The sequence below is a fragment of the Equus quagga genome, chromosome 21 (genome assembly GCF_021613505.1).
Source record: "Equus quagga isolate Etosha38 chromosome 21, UCLA_HA_Equagga_1.0, whole genome shotgun sequence".
Taxonomy (NCBI): Eukaryota; Metazoa; Chordata; class Mammalia; order Perissodactyla; family Equidae; genus Equus; species Equus quagga.
The window spans coordinates 35,330,377-35,346,261 of NC_060287.1; the positions used below are offsets into that span (position 1 = coordinate 35,330,377).

At 43.2% G+C, this 15,885-nt stretch overlaps 1 protein-coding gene across 1 annotated transcript in view; it reads right to left on the bottom strand.

Moving 5' to 3' along the window:
- LOC124231306 (Down syndrome cell adhesion molecule) overlaps positions 1 to 15,885 on the bottom strand; it is a 579,967-nt gene that overhangs the window by 34,928 nt on the left and 529,154 nt on the right. Inside the window, exons 27-28 of the mRNA XM_046648016.1 lie at positions 12,868 to 13,044; positions 1,129 to 1,159 (exon numbers count right to left, since the gene is read on the bottom strand). Of these exons, the coding sequence (XP_046503972.1) occupies positions 1,129 to 1,159; positions 12,868 to 13,044 (208 nt within the window). The remainder of the gene's footprint in view (positions 1 to 1,128; positions 1,160 to 12,867; positions 13,045 to 15,885) is intronic.

Sequence of the window (15,885 nt, forward strand, 5' to 3'; positions counted from 1 at the left end):
AATGGCACCAATGTTCATCTAATTGCTCACACCACGTATTTCAGAGTTATCCTTGGTTACTCCATATCCTTTACTGCAGTTCACACTGTTTTAAAGCACAATATGGCCAAACAAAGATGTCTGTGGGAAACGTCCTCCATGGGCTGATGGTAGTTGACCTTTGCCTTAGGTCTTCAAAGATACTGGTGAGATGGGACATGGGCTGTTTGTGAACAACAAAAAAGTACTAATTTTATAGGCAAAGATGGGGAGGGGAGTTAAACTGTGGTGGAGGAGGGAGTGGGAAGAGACCCCATACGCCATACTCCATCCTTTTTCTCTCCCTACATTAGTCATCCTAAAATGGCAACGTCAAATTCACCATCAGGGTCCCTGATATTTTTCCTATCTGGTCCCAAGACTCTATCATTTTTTTCACTTTTGGTTTAATCATTACAATATAAAAGGCTTAACATGCAAATATCAGGGTGTCTTTTACAGTTCACTTTTTTTTTACATTCACTTACTTATCCAAATACTCTAGTCATTCATCTACTCAACAATTATGAGTGCAGGAATTACAGTGCTGGGTGCTCCTAAAAGGATGATGAAATATCAGGCTATGACCTCCAAGACCAGACAGAGAATAGATATTTACAGAAGAAGTTGTTGAGTACTCTAGTGGAGGGGCACTGAAGATGCCACGGGGGCTGAGGGCCAGCAGACTCTTGAGCAGCCCACTGCTTTGGAAGAGCACAGCGCACAGCACATTTCCTCTTGTGGGTTTCTTTTCACTTGGCTAACTCTGTTAGGAAGAAGGCCTGGCCTCAAAGGTGGTACATTTGGGTGGAAGTAAGGCCACAGCTTCTCAATTATCATGTGTCTCTTTATTCCCAGGTTAGCGGGAAACATTCTATTGGTTGAGTTTTGTCAACAAGAAAACTACATATGGCACGTATAAAAGTATATTAGTTGGTATTTATATAGCCAACTAAGTAGTGCACGGATATTTTGGTATATAGCATGGAAATCATATCTCAAAGAGAAAATATGTTATCAATTTCAGACTGTCATCAAAAAAAATCATTAAGACAAGTTGGAAATTGTTCTTTTAAACATGATATCTGGGATTCTAGGTCTTGTTCTTACCTCATGAGCATTTCAGCTAAACTCTTTGCATCTGGGGAAAGAAAATTAATATTAGTACATGATAAAAACTTATTAACATTCACTTAGGCATTTATGAAAAATATTCTACAGAGTCAAATGACAAAAGCCATTTTTAAATGTGTGTAATTGTATACCCAGATGACTGCTAATAACCTAGAGTTTTATGGATTCCTTATTTCTTCTACATGGGGTATATGTATATATATATATTTTTCATTACAAAAAGATAGCATAATACTCTGGGGCCATAAAAATCATAAAAATTCTCAGACATCTATTAAAGGTTTTATTACAACCTATTTGCCACTTTTCAAAAACCCACTTTTACTTTCTCGAGTCAGAAAATTAACGTTTTGAAAGTAATTCATTTATGTAGCACAAATTCTACTCTTTTTGTTGTCAAAATTAAAAAGCTTATGATACCATAGATCCCTTTAAAAAGGCACTATTACAGAGCTGTGAATCCTGTATGCGGAACAAAGAATTGTAGAAATGGCATATCGCCGTATCTGGAAACTCAGAAATAAAACTTTATTTTTCTTCACTGAGGACATTGTTTACCAAGACTTGGTTACCACTCCTGACAAAATAAATCCTGCCTAAAAACGGTGTACAGAAAAAATTCTATATTTTTAGTGGCATTGCTTTGAAATTCTCATTTCCCTTAAAATATAATGTGTTCTTTTTACACATCTTGTCCTGGCAAAAATGAACATTTCCTTTCTTAGAACACAAAAGCCTTCTCTTTGTTTTTCTTTCATTGCTCTCTAAAACGTCTTGATGTTAAATGCAGTGTTCGATACACAGAACTTTCTGGAAGTGGATTCAGATGACTGTGTGTCTGGATCTATAGAGAAGAAATACGTATGTTGGCGCATTTTCATCTTTTCAGGGGCTGACATTTAGATGCAATCTTTTTCCAGTTGGGGAGCAGCACGCTGTTATGGAGAGGTGTGGACGGTCCTAGCAATAACCACATGTGGGCTGGCACCCTCAGGAACCCAAGCTCAGTTCTTCAAGTCAGCCACACCAGTTCCCATTGGCAACCTCACAGCAGGACCCTGGTTTTTTGCACAGATGGGTTCAGTCTGGGAAATGAAACAGCTCCCTTCCACCCCAATCAGATGGCAAAGTAAAGGAAGAAAAACAGTATTTAATTTCCCAGCCCATGCCTTTATATTTATCTGCAAAGACAAAGTAAATACGATGAGCTTCCTCTCTTCCTGAATGAATTAGCACTTGCAAAGTAAATATATGTATATTAAATGCCAGAAGCTGGGGATTAATTAGCTCTATGTAACGACTAAGCAGTGACCAGTTCAACACTCTAAAAAAGAGGGGAAAATTCCAAGGAGTAAACATTTTACTTCCGCTCACTATTGGAAGGGAGCTCAGACTCAAATGGCTTTAGGACGGACCTGGTTTCCTCGTTCTGCCCACCATCATCGTTCCTTTTCTATTCCTGAAGCCAATCACTGTGTTCTCTTCTGTGATTTTTCCATATCAGTGTGCTAAGGAATTGCAATGTCCAACAAGTGACAACAGAGGCTTCCTCAAATACTGACATGCTCCAACTGCAAATTTTCCCTGTCTACAATTAGCAGGCGTCTTCATTGAGGCTGAGCTGGTCCACAGGTGTAGGCGCCCAAAGCCATTTTGGTCCACGCTCCTCTAAGCTTAGACACAGACTGCTGTCTCTTCCTGTCCTAGCTACTGTTTTCTCCTTCTGATTTCATCTGGAATTGTGTGAAAAACTGTATTAATGGAAACACTTCTTCTGTGAGTTCACCTTTGAGACACGCTGGTGGAGTTTTAAGTACAGTGATGTGGTCTGGGTGGCACAGGTGGCATCGGGGATCATGAGTGACTGTCTTCTGGGGAGTGGGCATGGGGCCAGCTAGCAACACAGTTGAGTGCATATTAGGGATCTGCATTGTGCCAGTGACTTTAGGACTGCTAGCTTGTGTCCCCTTAACACCTATCCCTGCCTGGGAATTATTATGCCCTCATTCAGAAACCATGAAACAGGGACCCAGATATGCTCAGTCATTTGCTGCAGCTGAGCGGAAATTCATAACCAACATCTGTGGATTCAAACTCTTTTTTTCATCACTATGCTCAAGGCCCTTTGTATATAGAGTGGGACAAGTGTCATATCCTCAGGGACACACAGAGGAGCAGATGCCTAGTGCCAGCTGACTGAGGAAGATGATCCCAGGAGGTCACTGTCTCAGGTGGGTCAGTCTGGAAAGATGGAAGACTGCCCGCACCTTAAAGGAACCATGGACTTGGGGAGCACAGACTTGGATGGGAAGAATGCTCCAAGGTAGAGCAGTAGTGTGCATCGGAATTCCGAGCTCCTCGGGAAGCAAGGACTAGGTCCGTTTGACTGGACAGAGAAGTTGTGATTGTGAACTGGGGATGGTCAAGACATTAAAGAGCCAAGGGGATGTGACTCTGTGCTACTGGTCATAATCAGGAAGCTTTTACCTGGGCCAAGGGAAGGAGGGGAAGAAGGAGGGCAGAGGTGGTGGAGGTGGGTGCCGGTGCTATTGACTAGCATTGATCAGGCAATCCAGGGTGCTCAGGATGGGGGCTGGGGAGGAGACTTGTTAGCAAAGGTGAGAGGTTGTGAGGGTTGGATGAGAGGGCTGCAGTGAGAGCAGGGGCCGAGGAGGGGATGCCATTACAGTAGGTAAAAGGCATCTGTAGGAATCGAGGACCTACTGGGTATGGAGGCAAGGGGCACAGAGACCTAGGGAGTCCAGGGAAATGGCGAGATTTGGGATATACAAGGCTGGGTGTATGGTAACACAAGTGACAGGAATAGGAGTCTCGAAGGACATGGGAGCAGAAATCGGGTGAAGGCTGAGGTGTCTGGCTTCAAACATTGGCAAACTTGAACATATTAAAGTAGGTGGGGGACATGAGCTGAAGCTGGTCAAGGCAGATCTGGAATTGAGTCTGGGAGAGATGCGAGGGCTGCAGTGGAGCTCAGCGTCTTATTCATGCCCATATATGGAGAGTGGAAAGAGATGATGGAATCTCTGACACACGTCTGTTTAGGGGTGAGAAGAGAATCTGGGACAAGTTAAGATAATTTTTTCAAGTCATGGAATCATAGGGTCTTCAGAGCATTGAAGACGTTTCAAGTCAGCCTCCCAATAACGTTTGAATCCCATCCACAATGTCTTGGGCAGACGTCAAAATGAGCTGGGGCCACTGGACTCTGCAGGGAGGGGTCATGCTGCTGCTGCACACACAGTGCCCTACTCTCGCTCCCAGAACTGACCTGTCTATCAAGTCTGTTGACCTCTCCCACCTCAACGTGTCCCCAGGGGACATTTGCTTTTTTCTCTCTCCTCGGTTCAAATCTCATTTACTTGTCAACAGTATCCTCCTGGTCTCCCCAACTCTAATCTCTCAGCCCTCTAAGTGACATCCATGCTGCAGGAAGGGTGATGGTTCTGACACACATCCCTCACTGTGTCACACCTGTGCCTTGAAACTCTCAAAGGGACCTCCCTGCCTGTAGGACTCGTCGGCATAGAGCACGAGCCTTCACATGCTGGTCCCAAGCTGTCTTTCCAGCTCTGTTGTCTCTCACTTCTGATCTTCTGCCTTCATCTTGAGTTTCTGGCTCTTGCATTCTCTGCAGAGACCCCATGACTTTCCTCCTTCAAGTCCGTCTGTTGTCCCACCACCCATGCAGGTGCCACTTGCTCTGTGCATCTTCCCAAGCCTGGCTTTGGTTCTCTGGGCTTCGTGGACCTTGGCACATATGTCCAGTACCGCCTATCCCAATCTGCACTGTGACTTCCTGTTTTTATGTTGTCTCTCTATTGGGCCTTTCATCTTTATCTCCAGGCACAGCCCAGTCCCTGGTAGAAGGTGGAGCCACGCTAAGTTTTCTCAGGGATATATTTAATTGTGAGAGACATCTTTCTAGTCTTGCATTGAAATCCCATGATGTAATTTCTACCTGGATACAACAATGACACCTTCTGGAATCATTTACCAGCCTTTCAAATATTTCCACGTAGCCACCAGTTCACTGCTTGCCTTCAGCTTTCTCTTTTCCAGGTTAAATTCTTTAATTTTCTCAATCACTCTCCATATGGCATAACTTCTAGGTAATTCTCTGCTTGGGACTCTCCTTTATGAAAGACCTGTAATTTCTTATTATCCTTTATTAAATGAGGCTGAGTGCAGAAACTGGTAATTTTTTGATATTCTTCTTGCACACCAGTGAGAACACAATGATCATTATATGTGTTGCAAATGAATTTTCACAATCTATCTAGGAGACTTTACAATTATCCTTATTAAATTTTATCTCCTTGGCTCCAGCCTTTCAAAATCTCTTAAAATTCGGATTCTTCCCTCTAACATATTTAACTTTCCCACCTGGATTTGTGCCACCTCAAAAACCGGCTCAGCCTGTCCAGATTTCAGCTACAGCCTGGTGGTACTCCCTTATCAATCAACCATGTCAAAATGCAAATGGAATTTGTCAGGCCTCTGCACAAACCATCCTTCCTACAACCTAACCTAATTTATTCCAATCTATAATTTCTATAATTTATGGCTTTTGATGATGGGTATGGAATATAACTATTTTCTAACAACTCCAATTTGATGGTTCAAAGATTATCCACAAAGGTCTTGGGATTATGTTTGAAAAAATTTTGTTCAGAATCCTAATATGTTACCCTTTGGGGTCTAGAGACCGGAACCCCATGGCACTTAATCTCTCCAGTGGGAGAAATAGCTTCCCCTTCGGTGGATTAGCATAGCATTTATTGGTGTCCATAGTGTGCTGCTTATCATTTGGACTTTGTACAATGGTTTGTTGTAAACGTGGTCTGCTTCCCCTACTAGCAAGGGCTTGGGGATATTATTTTATGCAACATCTCCTCCTTCCCCCACCCCGCCCAATGACTAGAACACAGTAGGTTTTGAAAGAATAAATCAATTTAAATAATCAGGGGATCTGATTATTTTCTCAAGCAAGCCGAATCTTTCCCTTCTTTCCCTCCTTCCTTCCTCCTTTCTCGCCTTCCTTTCTTCCTTCCCTCCCTCCCTTCCTTTTTTATGATTCTTGTTCCACATTTTCTGGTTTGAATAGCACTTCTCCTGGTGCACATCAAAGCAGAGCAGATGTTGAGTCCTTCTTTCTTTTACCTGCCATCTGTGAATATGAGAACATCATCTCAAGCTTCGTTCTTCTTGCCCAATGCAGCTAAACAGTCTTTTGTGTTGCCTGTCACATTTTCCCACAAATTTCAGCTCAGTTCGAGATTGAGACCTGTGACATCTCTTCTAAAGCCCCTTGCTACTCCTACACACCCATCCTCGGCTCTGTGCTCCCTGCTTAATCTTTCGATTTGGGAAATGATGGAGAAATATCACCAGGATAGTCTGGTGATAGTGAAACATGGAAGGAAGGAGTTGTAAAAAAATACATTTTCTAACACTCTGAATGTGCAAAGAGAGCTAGAAAATAAGAACTGAAAGGAGAATTTGATGATCAGAAGGTAACTGGCCATCTCCCTTCAGAAGAGCAGTTTCATTTGAGTGGTGGGGGTAGAAGCAAGACTGAGGATTTGGGAGCTGGTGAGCGGCAATGTCGCTGAGTACAGAATATCCTTTGAAGAATTCAGTGAGGAAAAGACTTAGAGAGAAGGGCAGTAGGTTGAAGATATGCAAACTAGAAGGAATACTTTTTTTCAAACATAGGAGAAGCCTGAGGGGTAGTGAATATATAGAGGTAAAAAATGAATAAACCAAATATTTTCGATGAGCAAAAATAAAATTATAAAGTGGCTATTGATCCCATATATTTTCTGGCCCCACGTTTCACTGATAAACCTTTTAAAGCTAACCTAATATCGAGGGGATGACCTATTTCCTTCTTGAATATTCCTAAGTCTGAAGAAGTTTCATGGAAAGAGAACTGCGGTAAGCAACAGTGACCCAGGCTCTCCTTCTAGTTCTGCCCTAACTGATATGGGATTTTGGACAGGTTGCCTTTAGTTTCCGTGGCACTAAAATCCTTTCAAGTTTATGCTCAACTGATCTGCACAGCTATTGAGAGACTAAAATAAGATAGTGTACAGTAAAGGGTTATAGGAGAGGAAACAGTGAAAAATGGCAAGGGTTAGTACTCTGTTGCTTATTGCACGGTTCAGTTAGTTCTTGGGGAGAGGCACCCCCAGCTGGAGTAGGAGTATCCCGGTGTGGTCTCCCCCACTTCCCACGTTCTTTCTGTGGACCGTTGCTTCCATCTTGGGTCTGCACGTGGCACGAAGGTTCTTATCAAAGAGGCAGTGCAAGCCACATTGTGTCAGGGGAGAGCACACAGCGAGTCTGAAGGACTGCAGCTGTGCCAGCCTTGAGAGCCTGAGTTGCCTCATTTTTACATGCCCCAACGTTTCTTTAAAAGAGAAAGCTGATTCATAGCCACGTGACTACATTTTCATTTCTGAGGTTCTAGTTAAGCAAAATAGAATATGCTTAGGTTAATATCTCTACTGGGCAGTCCTTGCACACACCCACAGAAACAGAAAGCTGATTTGGGGGCAGCAGACCTCACCCCGTTTTGCCATCTATCAAAAGCTCTTGTTTGCAAGCTCCCTCGCAGCAATCTCTGCCTTTCTGTGGAATGGAACTGGGTCTTACAAACTCGCTATTTTGATAAGGGCTATAAACCTGCATTTACGTTTTTACAAAATGACAAATAGGACTTCCAATCATCAGCGTGCTCAAATGAAAGCTGATTCAAAACCCAAGGCAAAATAAATATCCAGAAAAGAAAACTGTATATACTTGCAATCCAAGAAAACTGCAAGTACAAACAGACAAAATAGAACACCCAGACAGGGCACAGCCTGGTACCAGGGCTGACCTCAGCTCGCTCCCTCCTGACGGTCCACTCTCTGTCCCGCGCTCCATTGGCTGCCCTTGGCTCAGCCCTGCTCCCTACTCTCAGATACAGAAACCTTGTTTACTTAGGTTTGTTGTAACAAGTTTGGAGTTTAGAAAGGATAATTTTATTAAGAAATACTGGCTGAAAAAAAAAGGAAAGAAAGGAGGGAAGGAGGGGAGGGAGGGAGCAAGAAAGGAAGGAAGTACAAAGCATAGAACTAGTTTCAGAGTACATGCTTCTAATTCCATCTAAACCACAACCGCAATTTGGCATTTGTTAGCCTGGCAATTAAGCCCCCAAGGTGCACACTCCCAATTCCTTCACTAACGAATATCGTGGACTTCTGGAGCACAGGAGCCCTACTCGTCAGCGTCATGCCATCTTTGCCTAGTTTAAGTTGACCTCAAGTCTGAGTGTATCAGGCTCTTAGATACAATTCTCTTCCCTTATATTATTAAAGTTTAAGCTCATTTTTGGTCTTACATATGAGGAAGGGTTTCTAGCTCATTTGCAGAGCAGATAAATGGCATATCAGAACTCAGAAAATAATGATGACCCCTCATGACCCACCCCTTAAACTGTGCCTGTGTAGAACCACGAGACCTCCTGGAACGGATCAGTTTTATAATATTAGTCCATTTCAGAGCATGTTTAAAATAATAAATATGTTTCTGTTCAAGGGAAGAAGTGCAACTGGCCACAGAAGCGTGGCCCAATTTTATATCATCCATTGATTTTTATCTTTAGTTTATTTGAAGTCTTGGAAGTAGCTTTTTGGCTTGGCACTGCCAGTTGACCCATACTGGCTGGTGCCAACATAAGTTTGCACCCTCTTGGGTAAACTCATGCTAAAGGAGAAAGCTTTTAGGGATCCTGGAGTTGATCACTTGACATGAGAATCAAATTTTTATAAGGTTGAGGCTGCTGGGATCGTGGGCCCAGCCAGTGACTCATTCTATAACCTTGCACTTCAAAGGATCTAAAAGAGGGGAAAAATCAGGGCATCTTTAAAAGCAAAACATGGCTTCTGAACTCCTGGATAAGGTTATAGATTTTTAAAAAAATGTAGCACTTGCAGACAATTTAGACTTTAGGAGGTCGCTATGCTCTAAAATTAGTAAAGTGCTCAGGAAGCAAGAATATAGGTTGGCTAAATTGCTTGAGTCCCATTTTCCTTTTTTTTTTTTTTAATTTTTACATAAAAGACCGTTATGTTGTATTCACCTAACTAGGTTGCTTGTCTATATGGTAAAACATCCCGTGCTTATAAACATTTACTAGTTTCTAGCAACCAAACAATGGAATCAAACAAGGTCAACTATGAGGTTTACCTTACATAGTAACTCTCACAGTGTCCACTAGGAACCCACACGATGTTTTTCTATAATTTAAATTTTCTAATTTCCATTTTTGATTCTGATTGGTGGCTGCTCAGGCAACCACTGACATATTATTAGAAATGTCCTTATTTTGGACAATAAAATTATTGTAGGAAGCAACTCTTTCTGTTGAAACTGTAAATATATTTGAACTCATTCTAACCCAGGCACAGAATCTGTGCCCTATGTGGGTCAAGTTGTAATTGGGCGATTCTACTAATGAACTCTGTTTAATAGACAGGCATCCACTGCCTTACACACTCTGACTGTCATTTCCCTCCAGGAGTAAGCTGGGAATATGTCGTTAATGAATGGGGACCCTGCAGGGCTGAGAGACAAAGGTTTTTCTGGGGCAAGGCCTGGCCTTTCATTAATTGCCTCTTAACAACCCTAGTCACTTACTCTGTCCTTTTATGGGTCACTTCTCATGGTTACAGAAAGATGAGTCTGTCCCCTGTAAGCCTTTCCTCACTGCCACTGAGTGTGAGCATCTATAATTCTGAGATGCGGTCTTAGTAATCTGTTTTATCTCCAGGACCTAGCCAACCTCTTGTGATCAAACAAAAATGGTTAATATGAAAATTTTACTGCTGCGTTTAAAAATGGTACACCTGGCACACGGTAGATAATCAACAATGGTTTGTTGAATTGAATGTATTTCAGTGCGTCCATGTTAAAACTCGCCATTAGGAAGCAGATAGAATTGGGTACCCAATGCTTTGCATTCCTGCAAATCCCTCTTGTCAGATTCTTGATTTGGAAACCTTTATTAAGCATCTACAAAATGCAACACTGCAGACACCTTCATACCACAGCAAGCTACTTCTCCGGAATTCTCTGCTCCTCAGTGTCTCCCATAAATACATCCTCTTTGCCATGTCACTTATTTTCTTCCTACTGAAACCTTTGTGTTGGCTCTATCTTTTCTCTAGCACAAAGAAAAAAAATTGTTTCCAGTGAATGGAAGACCGTGCTCTTTGACGTGATGTACTGCTTTCTTTACCAAGACCAACTACAAAATGTTGGTCCTAGAAGTAGAGATGCCAACAATAAAAATGCCAGTCCCGGGATATTTTCTGGACACAGCCCTTGGAAAGCAATAGCTAAATTACAAGGGACGATTAAGAATGAAAATAAAGGATGCACGAGCCTCCCAACAGTCTAACCAAATGTATCAGCAAGAGTCAGCTACATCTTTAGCATCTTTTCCTTGTTCTTGGCAAGGAAGAGGAAGATTGGAGTGCTTAAGTTGTAGGTAGAATAGGAAAATAATAGCTGGGAAGGAAAGAGAAAGAAATAGGGGCCAGGGGGAAAAAGAAAAGGTGAATTTGGCAGAGAGTAGTAGAATTGCCTTCACACTTAATGCTTTGCTGCCAAACCCTGAGATCAAATAGAAATGACGAATAGGGGCTTGCCCCTTGGCTGGGTGGTTAAAGCTCTGCCCACTCTGCTTTGGTGGCCCAGGGTTCACAGGTTTGGATCCCAGGTGTGGACCTACTCCAGTCATCAGCCATGCTGTGGCGGCATCCCACATACAAAGTAGAGGAAGATTGGTGCAGATGCTAGCTCAGGGCTAATCTTCCTCAAGCAAAAAAAGAGGAGAATGGGTAATAGATGTCAGTTCAGGGCCAATCTTCCTCACCCAAAAAAAAAAAGATGAGTAAGAAAATTTTACCGTTGGTTTAAACAAATGTTATATGAACAATTCATAGCCTTCTAAACACAACTAGTTAGATTTGGCTGCCTAAACGCACCAGGACACACCCCCTTGGTACCTCAATAACAATGTCCCTGAAGTCCAGACTATGGGATTCTGTTTTTTGTGAAGGAGGGCTATAAAAACATCCTTTTGGTATTTTAATGATGAGCACTTGTGAATGGAATCCAACACGGCTCACCTTAAATCGAATTTCTCAACATATTAGGCAATATTATATCTGTGCAGTGCTGTTTTGTGTAGCCCTCACATGTCCTCCCCTCTTCTCCCCAGTTGGGATTAATTGCTCCCTCTTTTGTGCTTATGTAGGATTGGTTTGAAGTCCCGTTTGAGCATTCATGACATTTTTTGTTCTTTTCCTGGAAGACGCTTCTGTGTCTCCCTCCTACGCTAAACCTAGAGTTCAGAAGGCTCTTTCTTTTCATCTTTGCACATCAAACATCTAGCACGGCGCTCAGGATATAGACTTCACTCAAGTAAGTAGAGTTAAAAGATACGTGGTTAACGTGATTTAGAAAGGACACTTCAATGAGACTGATGGTTCCTCTGAATTACTGGGCTGCAGAAGATTTAAACAGAAGGACTGTTAAAGTATAGAGATGAAGTGCAATGCACTTCAGATATTTTAATTAGTTGGCAAAGTGAAAGCAAATTAGTAGTAAAATGTGTTAAAGTCCTATAAAGAAGAGTACTTTGAACGAGTGAAGATGTGAAAATATCACCATGTTTTGCTGCTTTAACTGGATCACGGCCAAATAAAGTATTTACCAGAGAGGTCAATGTTTCCCACATACACCAGCGAGGTTTGGGGATATCACAGATATGTTTTAGGGGGAGTGCTTGCAGACTTGCTCCTCAAATGTAACTCTGAAGAATACACAGGATGCTGCTAACATTATTCTGCACTGCACTGATATTAAAACGTGAACATCTTGCAGACGCATTTTACCAAAAAAGCGGCTTGGTAAATACCCTGACAGGTAAAGAGGAAGGACTCGGAAACACTTGTCCTGTCCAGCTTTTCTGTTTGAAAGAACTTGTTGTCCTTCCATTGCAGAGCAAGGGCAAGGAAGGGCTGTCGGCCAGAAGCTGGAAACAGCCTCGTCGCCAGACTCCACAGAGCTGGACAGTATAACAATGGTGCCCCCAACAATGGCTCTCATCTGGCCGAGGGGCTCACCTTCCACTGTTGTTTTCTTAGTTAGACTGAAACTCTTACACTGGGCTTCGCCTCAAAATTTTAATTCGGGAAAGTGTGTGTTTTCTGCTTTCCAATGCCTTACCAGAACCATAAGCCCTCAATTTCCGCTTCCCGGTAATAAAATAGTTCACATTTCCAGAGCAAATCTCCTAGGTCTTTTCAAAGGAAGCCGTACTTGGTGGTACTGCTTGAATGGCTAAAAATTAAAGAGAGTGGGCTTGAAAAATCCATGAGAAAATCCACCTACTGCCAGCTAGGATTTAGGAGACCTGTGAGGGGCTGACTTTCACTCCATTTCCGATTGACTGAGTAGTAACATCTGTAGGACTTTTCCTCTAGGCTTTGCGGTCTTGTAGAAGGCACGTCACAGAATCAGGCAGTTGGGGCTCCTGGCTCAGAGAGTAAAGGCTATTCCACTGGGGGCTAATTCTCTCCTGCCTGGCTGTCGAGTGACACCTGGCACGCGCAGTGGATGGCCGGAGCCTTGACTCACCTCTCAGCCTCTTCAGCCTCTGCTCCCGCCTCCTCCTTCGCACCACCAGCAGGAGAACAAAAAGCAGCAAGACCCCCACCAAGATACAGGAGATGGTCACCAGCATCTTGAGCCCCTCGTTGGTCGCCAGTCCTTCTTCGCTTTGGACAACTGACTTAATGAGTGGAGGGATTGTACCTGAAAGCAGGGCCATGATGTTAGATGGCTATTAATGAAGACAGCATGGCGGAGTTTTTAGGGATGATGGGTTATAAGAATCGGGCCGTGTGATCCAAGGGTGTCCAAGGTGATGAGAAATGAGAGGAACTCTTTATCTAGGTCCTTGCTGATTTATTTACTTGCTCGCTCCCCTCCTTTCTGCCCAACTCAACTTACTCTGTAGCACATCAAATCAGCATCGGCACAAAGGGTGGAGTGCATCTCTTTGAAAGGGACTTCATTTTGCAACCTACTGCTGGGTGCAGGCACTTGAAAGCATAATGTCCAGGCTAGGTGCTTAAAAAAGCCACATGCATTTACCTGGAATTCACTGTCACCCATAGCACAACTGAGACAGGCTGTTTGAAAAATTGCACATCAAAGAACGAACAACAGGTTTGGCAAGCGGACAGAAGAGAGTCTGCAGGGAGACTGTACCAGATACACTGGCTTAAAGAAGCTTAAAATCCCTTTTTGTTTGGTTATTCACTTGCTTTTTATCACAGGTGTAAGACTACATCTTTAAAAACTGTCATTGTAGGGTTTAAGAGCTACAGACAACTTTTCAAAGGGGAACCATCCAGGTCTCTAAAGAAACCTATTTATTGACCAGGCATTGTTAAACAGTGCTGTGAAATTCAGATTATTTAGAATTATAAGGAAATAACTAGAAGGCTGAACTCTGAACTATTTTAAGCTGCCTTCTACACAGAGGCTGAATGCAATGGGCGCAGAGATTCAAACACAGACATCCACTTTTTATGGAGCATGCATTTTGGCACCCTCCATTATGTAAGATGCGCCATTCCACTGTACTTTGCATGTACAACTAGGGCCAGCAAGTCAAAGATTTAGGAAAAATAATGTAATTTCCCCCTGAGCAAAAGTGGTCTTTATCTTGCATCAAGTGAGTAGAACAGAGATAACGAGCCCCAGTTCCCTATGCTGTCTGCTAAGTCCAAGGAGAGCATTCTTCCAACTTTATAGTGTTTTGTGCTGGGAACCCAAGTCTGCAAATGCTCGGAACCCAGGTAGGTGGCGCATAAGGGGATGCAGGCGAGGATGGGTCTGCAAAACCAAGAGAACATAAGGACAAGTGGAAACGTTTGGCCAAGGAAATGGTAGAAGAAAGAGTCAAATAAAGAAATGGAAGAATCTGCAATCTGACTGGTATAGATGGGAGGCTAATTGTCAATGTTTGTTTTTCCCAAAGTGAAGAAAATTCTTCAGACAGATGTGACAAAAGAGATATTAAAGCTATAGATCCACGAGATTGGCTCAAAGAAATCCGTAATCTTTTTCAAAGAAAATAGAAACATATATTCTCACTTCCTAGTGTCATAAAATCATTTCAGAGTTGAGAAAATTAAAGGTAGCTCACAGGGCTTTTTCATGATGATAATATAAGATCCCGGATAAAGTGAGAGCATTAAATATTCTTTTAGAAGACAAGCATTTAAAATCCGCACAGCGCTTTGTAAGTTAGACTCCAGTTTCAAATGCTGCACAGGAGCAGTTTCTAACTAAGTGGTTGGCTATGGACATACCACCAATGTGCACACTGAAGCTTTGCTCCGGCGTCTCCACAGATTGTAGAGAAGCTGTGTGCCCGAGTGTGATTATTGTAAAAGTCAAGTGATGTAAGTCAATAATCTAAAGTAAGAAATATCCTGACTGCCCAAATGGTCACCTACTAGCAGAAGGCTTTGGGGAACCCTTAAATAATAGTAAAGTGTTTGATCTTTCATTCTGTAAGACCAGAGAATTAAACCATGTCAGGGGGAGAAACCAAGTCAGAAGTGCTGCTCTGCCTGTGGTGATGCTTTGTGACGGGAACGTCTTTGAAGGATGTCACTCATAACCGAGGGCTAGAAAGTTAGAGCGACATCAGCCCTTGAGACAATGGTTACCACCCAGGAGCTGTGCAAAGCGCTCCGGGGCCATGGGGTAGAGCGCCACAGAGGCAAGGCCCCAAGCTGGTGTGACCAACACCAGGAGGGTTTCCACCTAAGGACCTCCCTCCAGTCACAGGCCCCAGGCTGAAAGGTTGGGGATGAGCGTGGGCTCTGGCTGAGGAGGGCTTTGTGGGGAAATGGCCCTGGATAGGACATTCGAGTGGGTTTCCACAGTGCGCCAGAGAGCAAAGAACTGGCTCTAGGCCAACCAGGAGATTCCAGGAGAAAACGGCCAAATGAGGATCCCAGGCCACATCACCTCATTAGCTTCCTTCAGTTATTTCTGAGGGTCCTTGGGTTCATGGACTCTCTTTTCATAGGATGCTCCTGCTGGAGCTTTAATTAGCAAGATCCCAAGTGCACGTAAGTGGGGGGGGGGGGGCCCTTTAGCCTGCCTGGCAGGGAGTAAAGTATTGGGGCATTGGCTCAGGTACAGCCTTTCTGGGCCCACTCATCCGACACTGGGGTCCAGCCTGATCCGCGGGGAGTGGACAGAAGGCTCTGAGGGGAGCTAAGCCAGCAGTCCCGAACATTCCGATAAACTGCAGCTGCTTTACATGGTGATCAGAGCGCCTAACGCAATCCCTGCGGCTCCCTGAGTGAACAGCACTGCAAGGCTGCAGAAATCAGCATCAAGATGCCGCTCTTCAGGACTTTCTAAAGTTCCCTAACAACAAGTCATTCAATGAGCTTCACCAGGCTGGGCACTTGTTCAATATCAATAAATGGCCCTTGATACAAGTTACAGAAAAAAAGGATAAAAATTTATATCATTTAATTTTGGTCAACTAAATGTCACGAGACGCCTCACCTGGTTTTCAGAAAGCCCATTCATATTGCACATGTGCATGCATGTGTGTGGGTG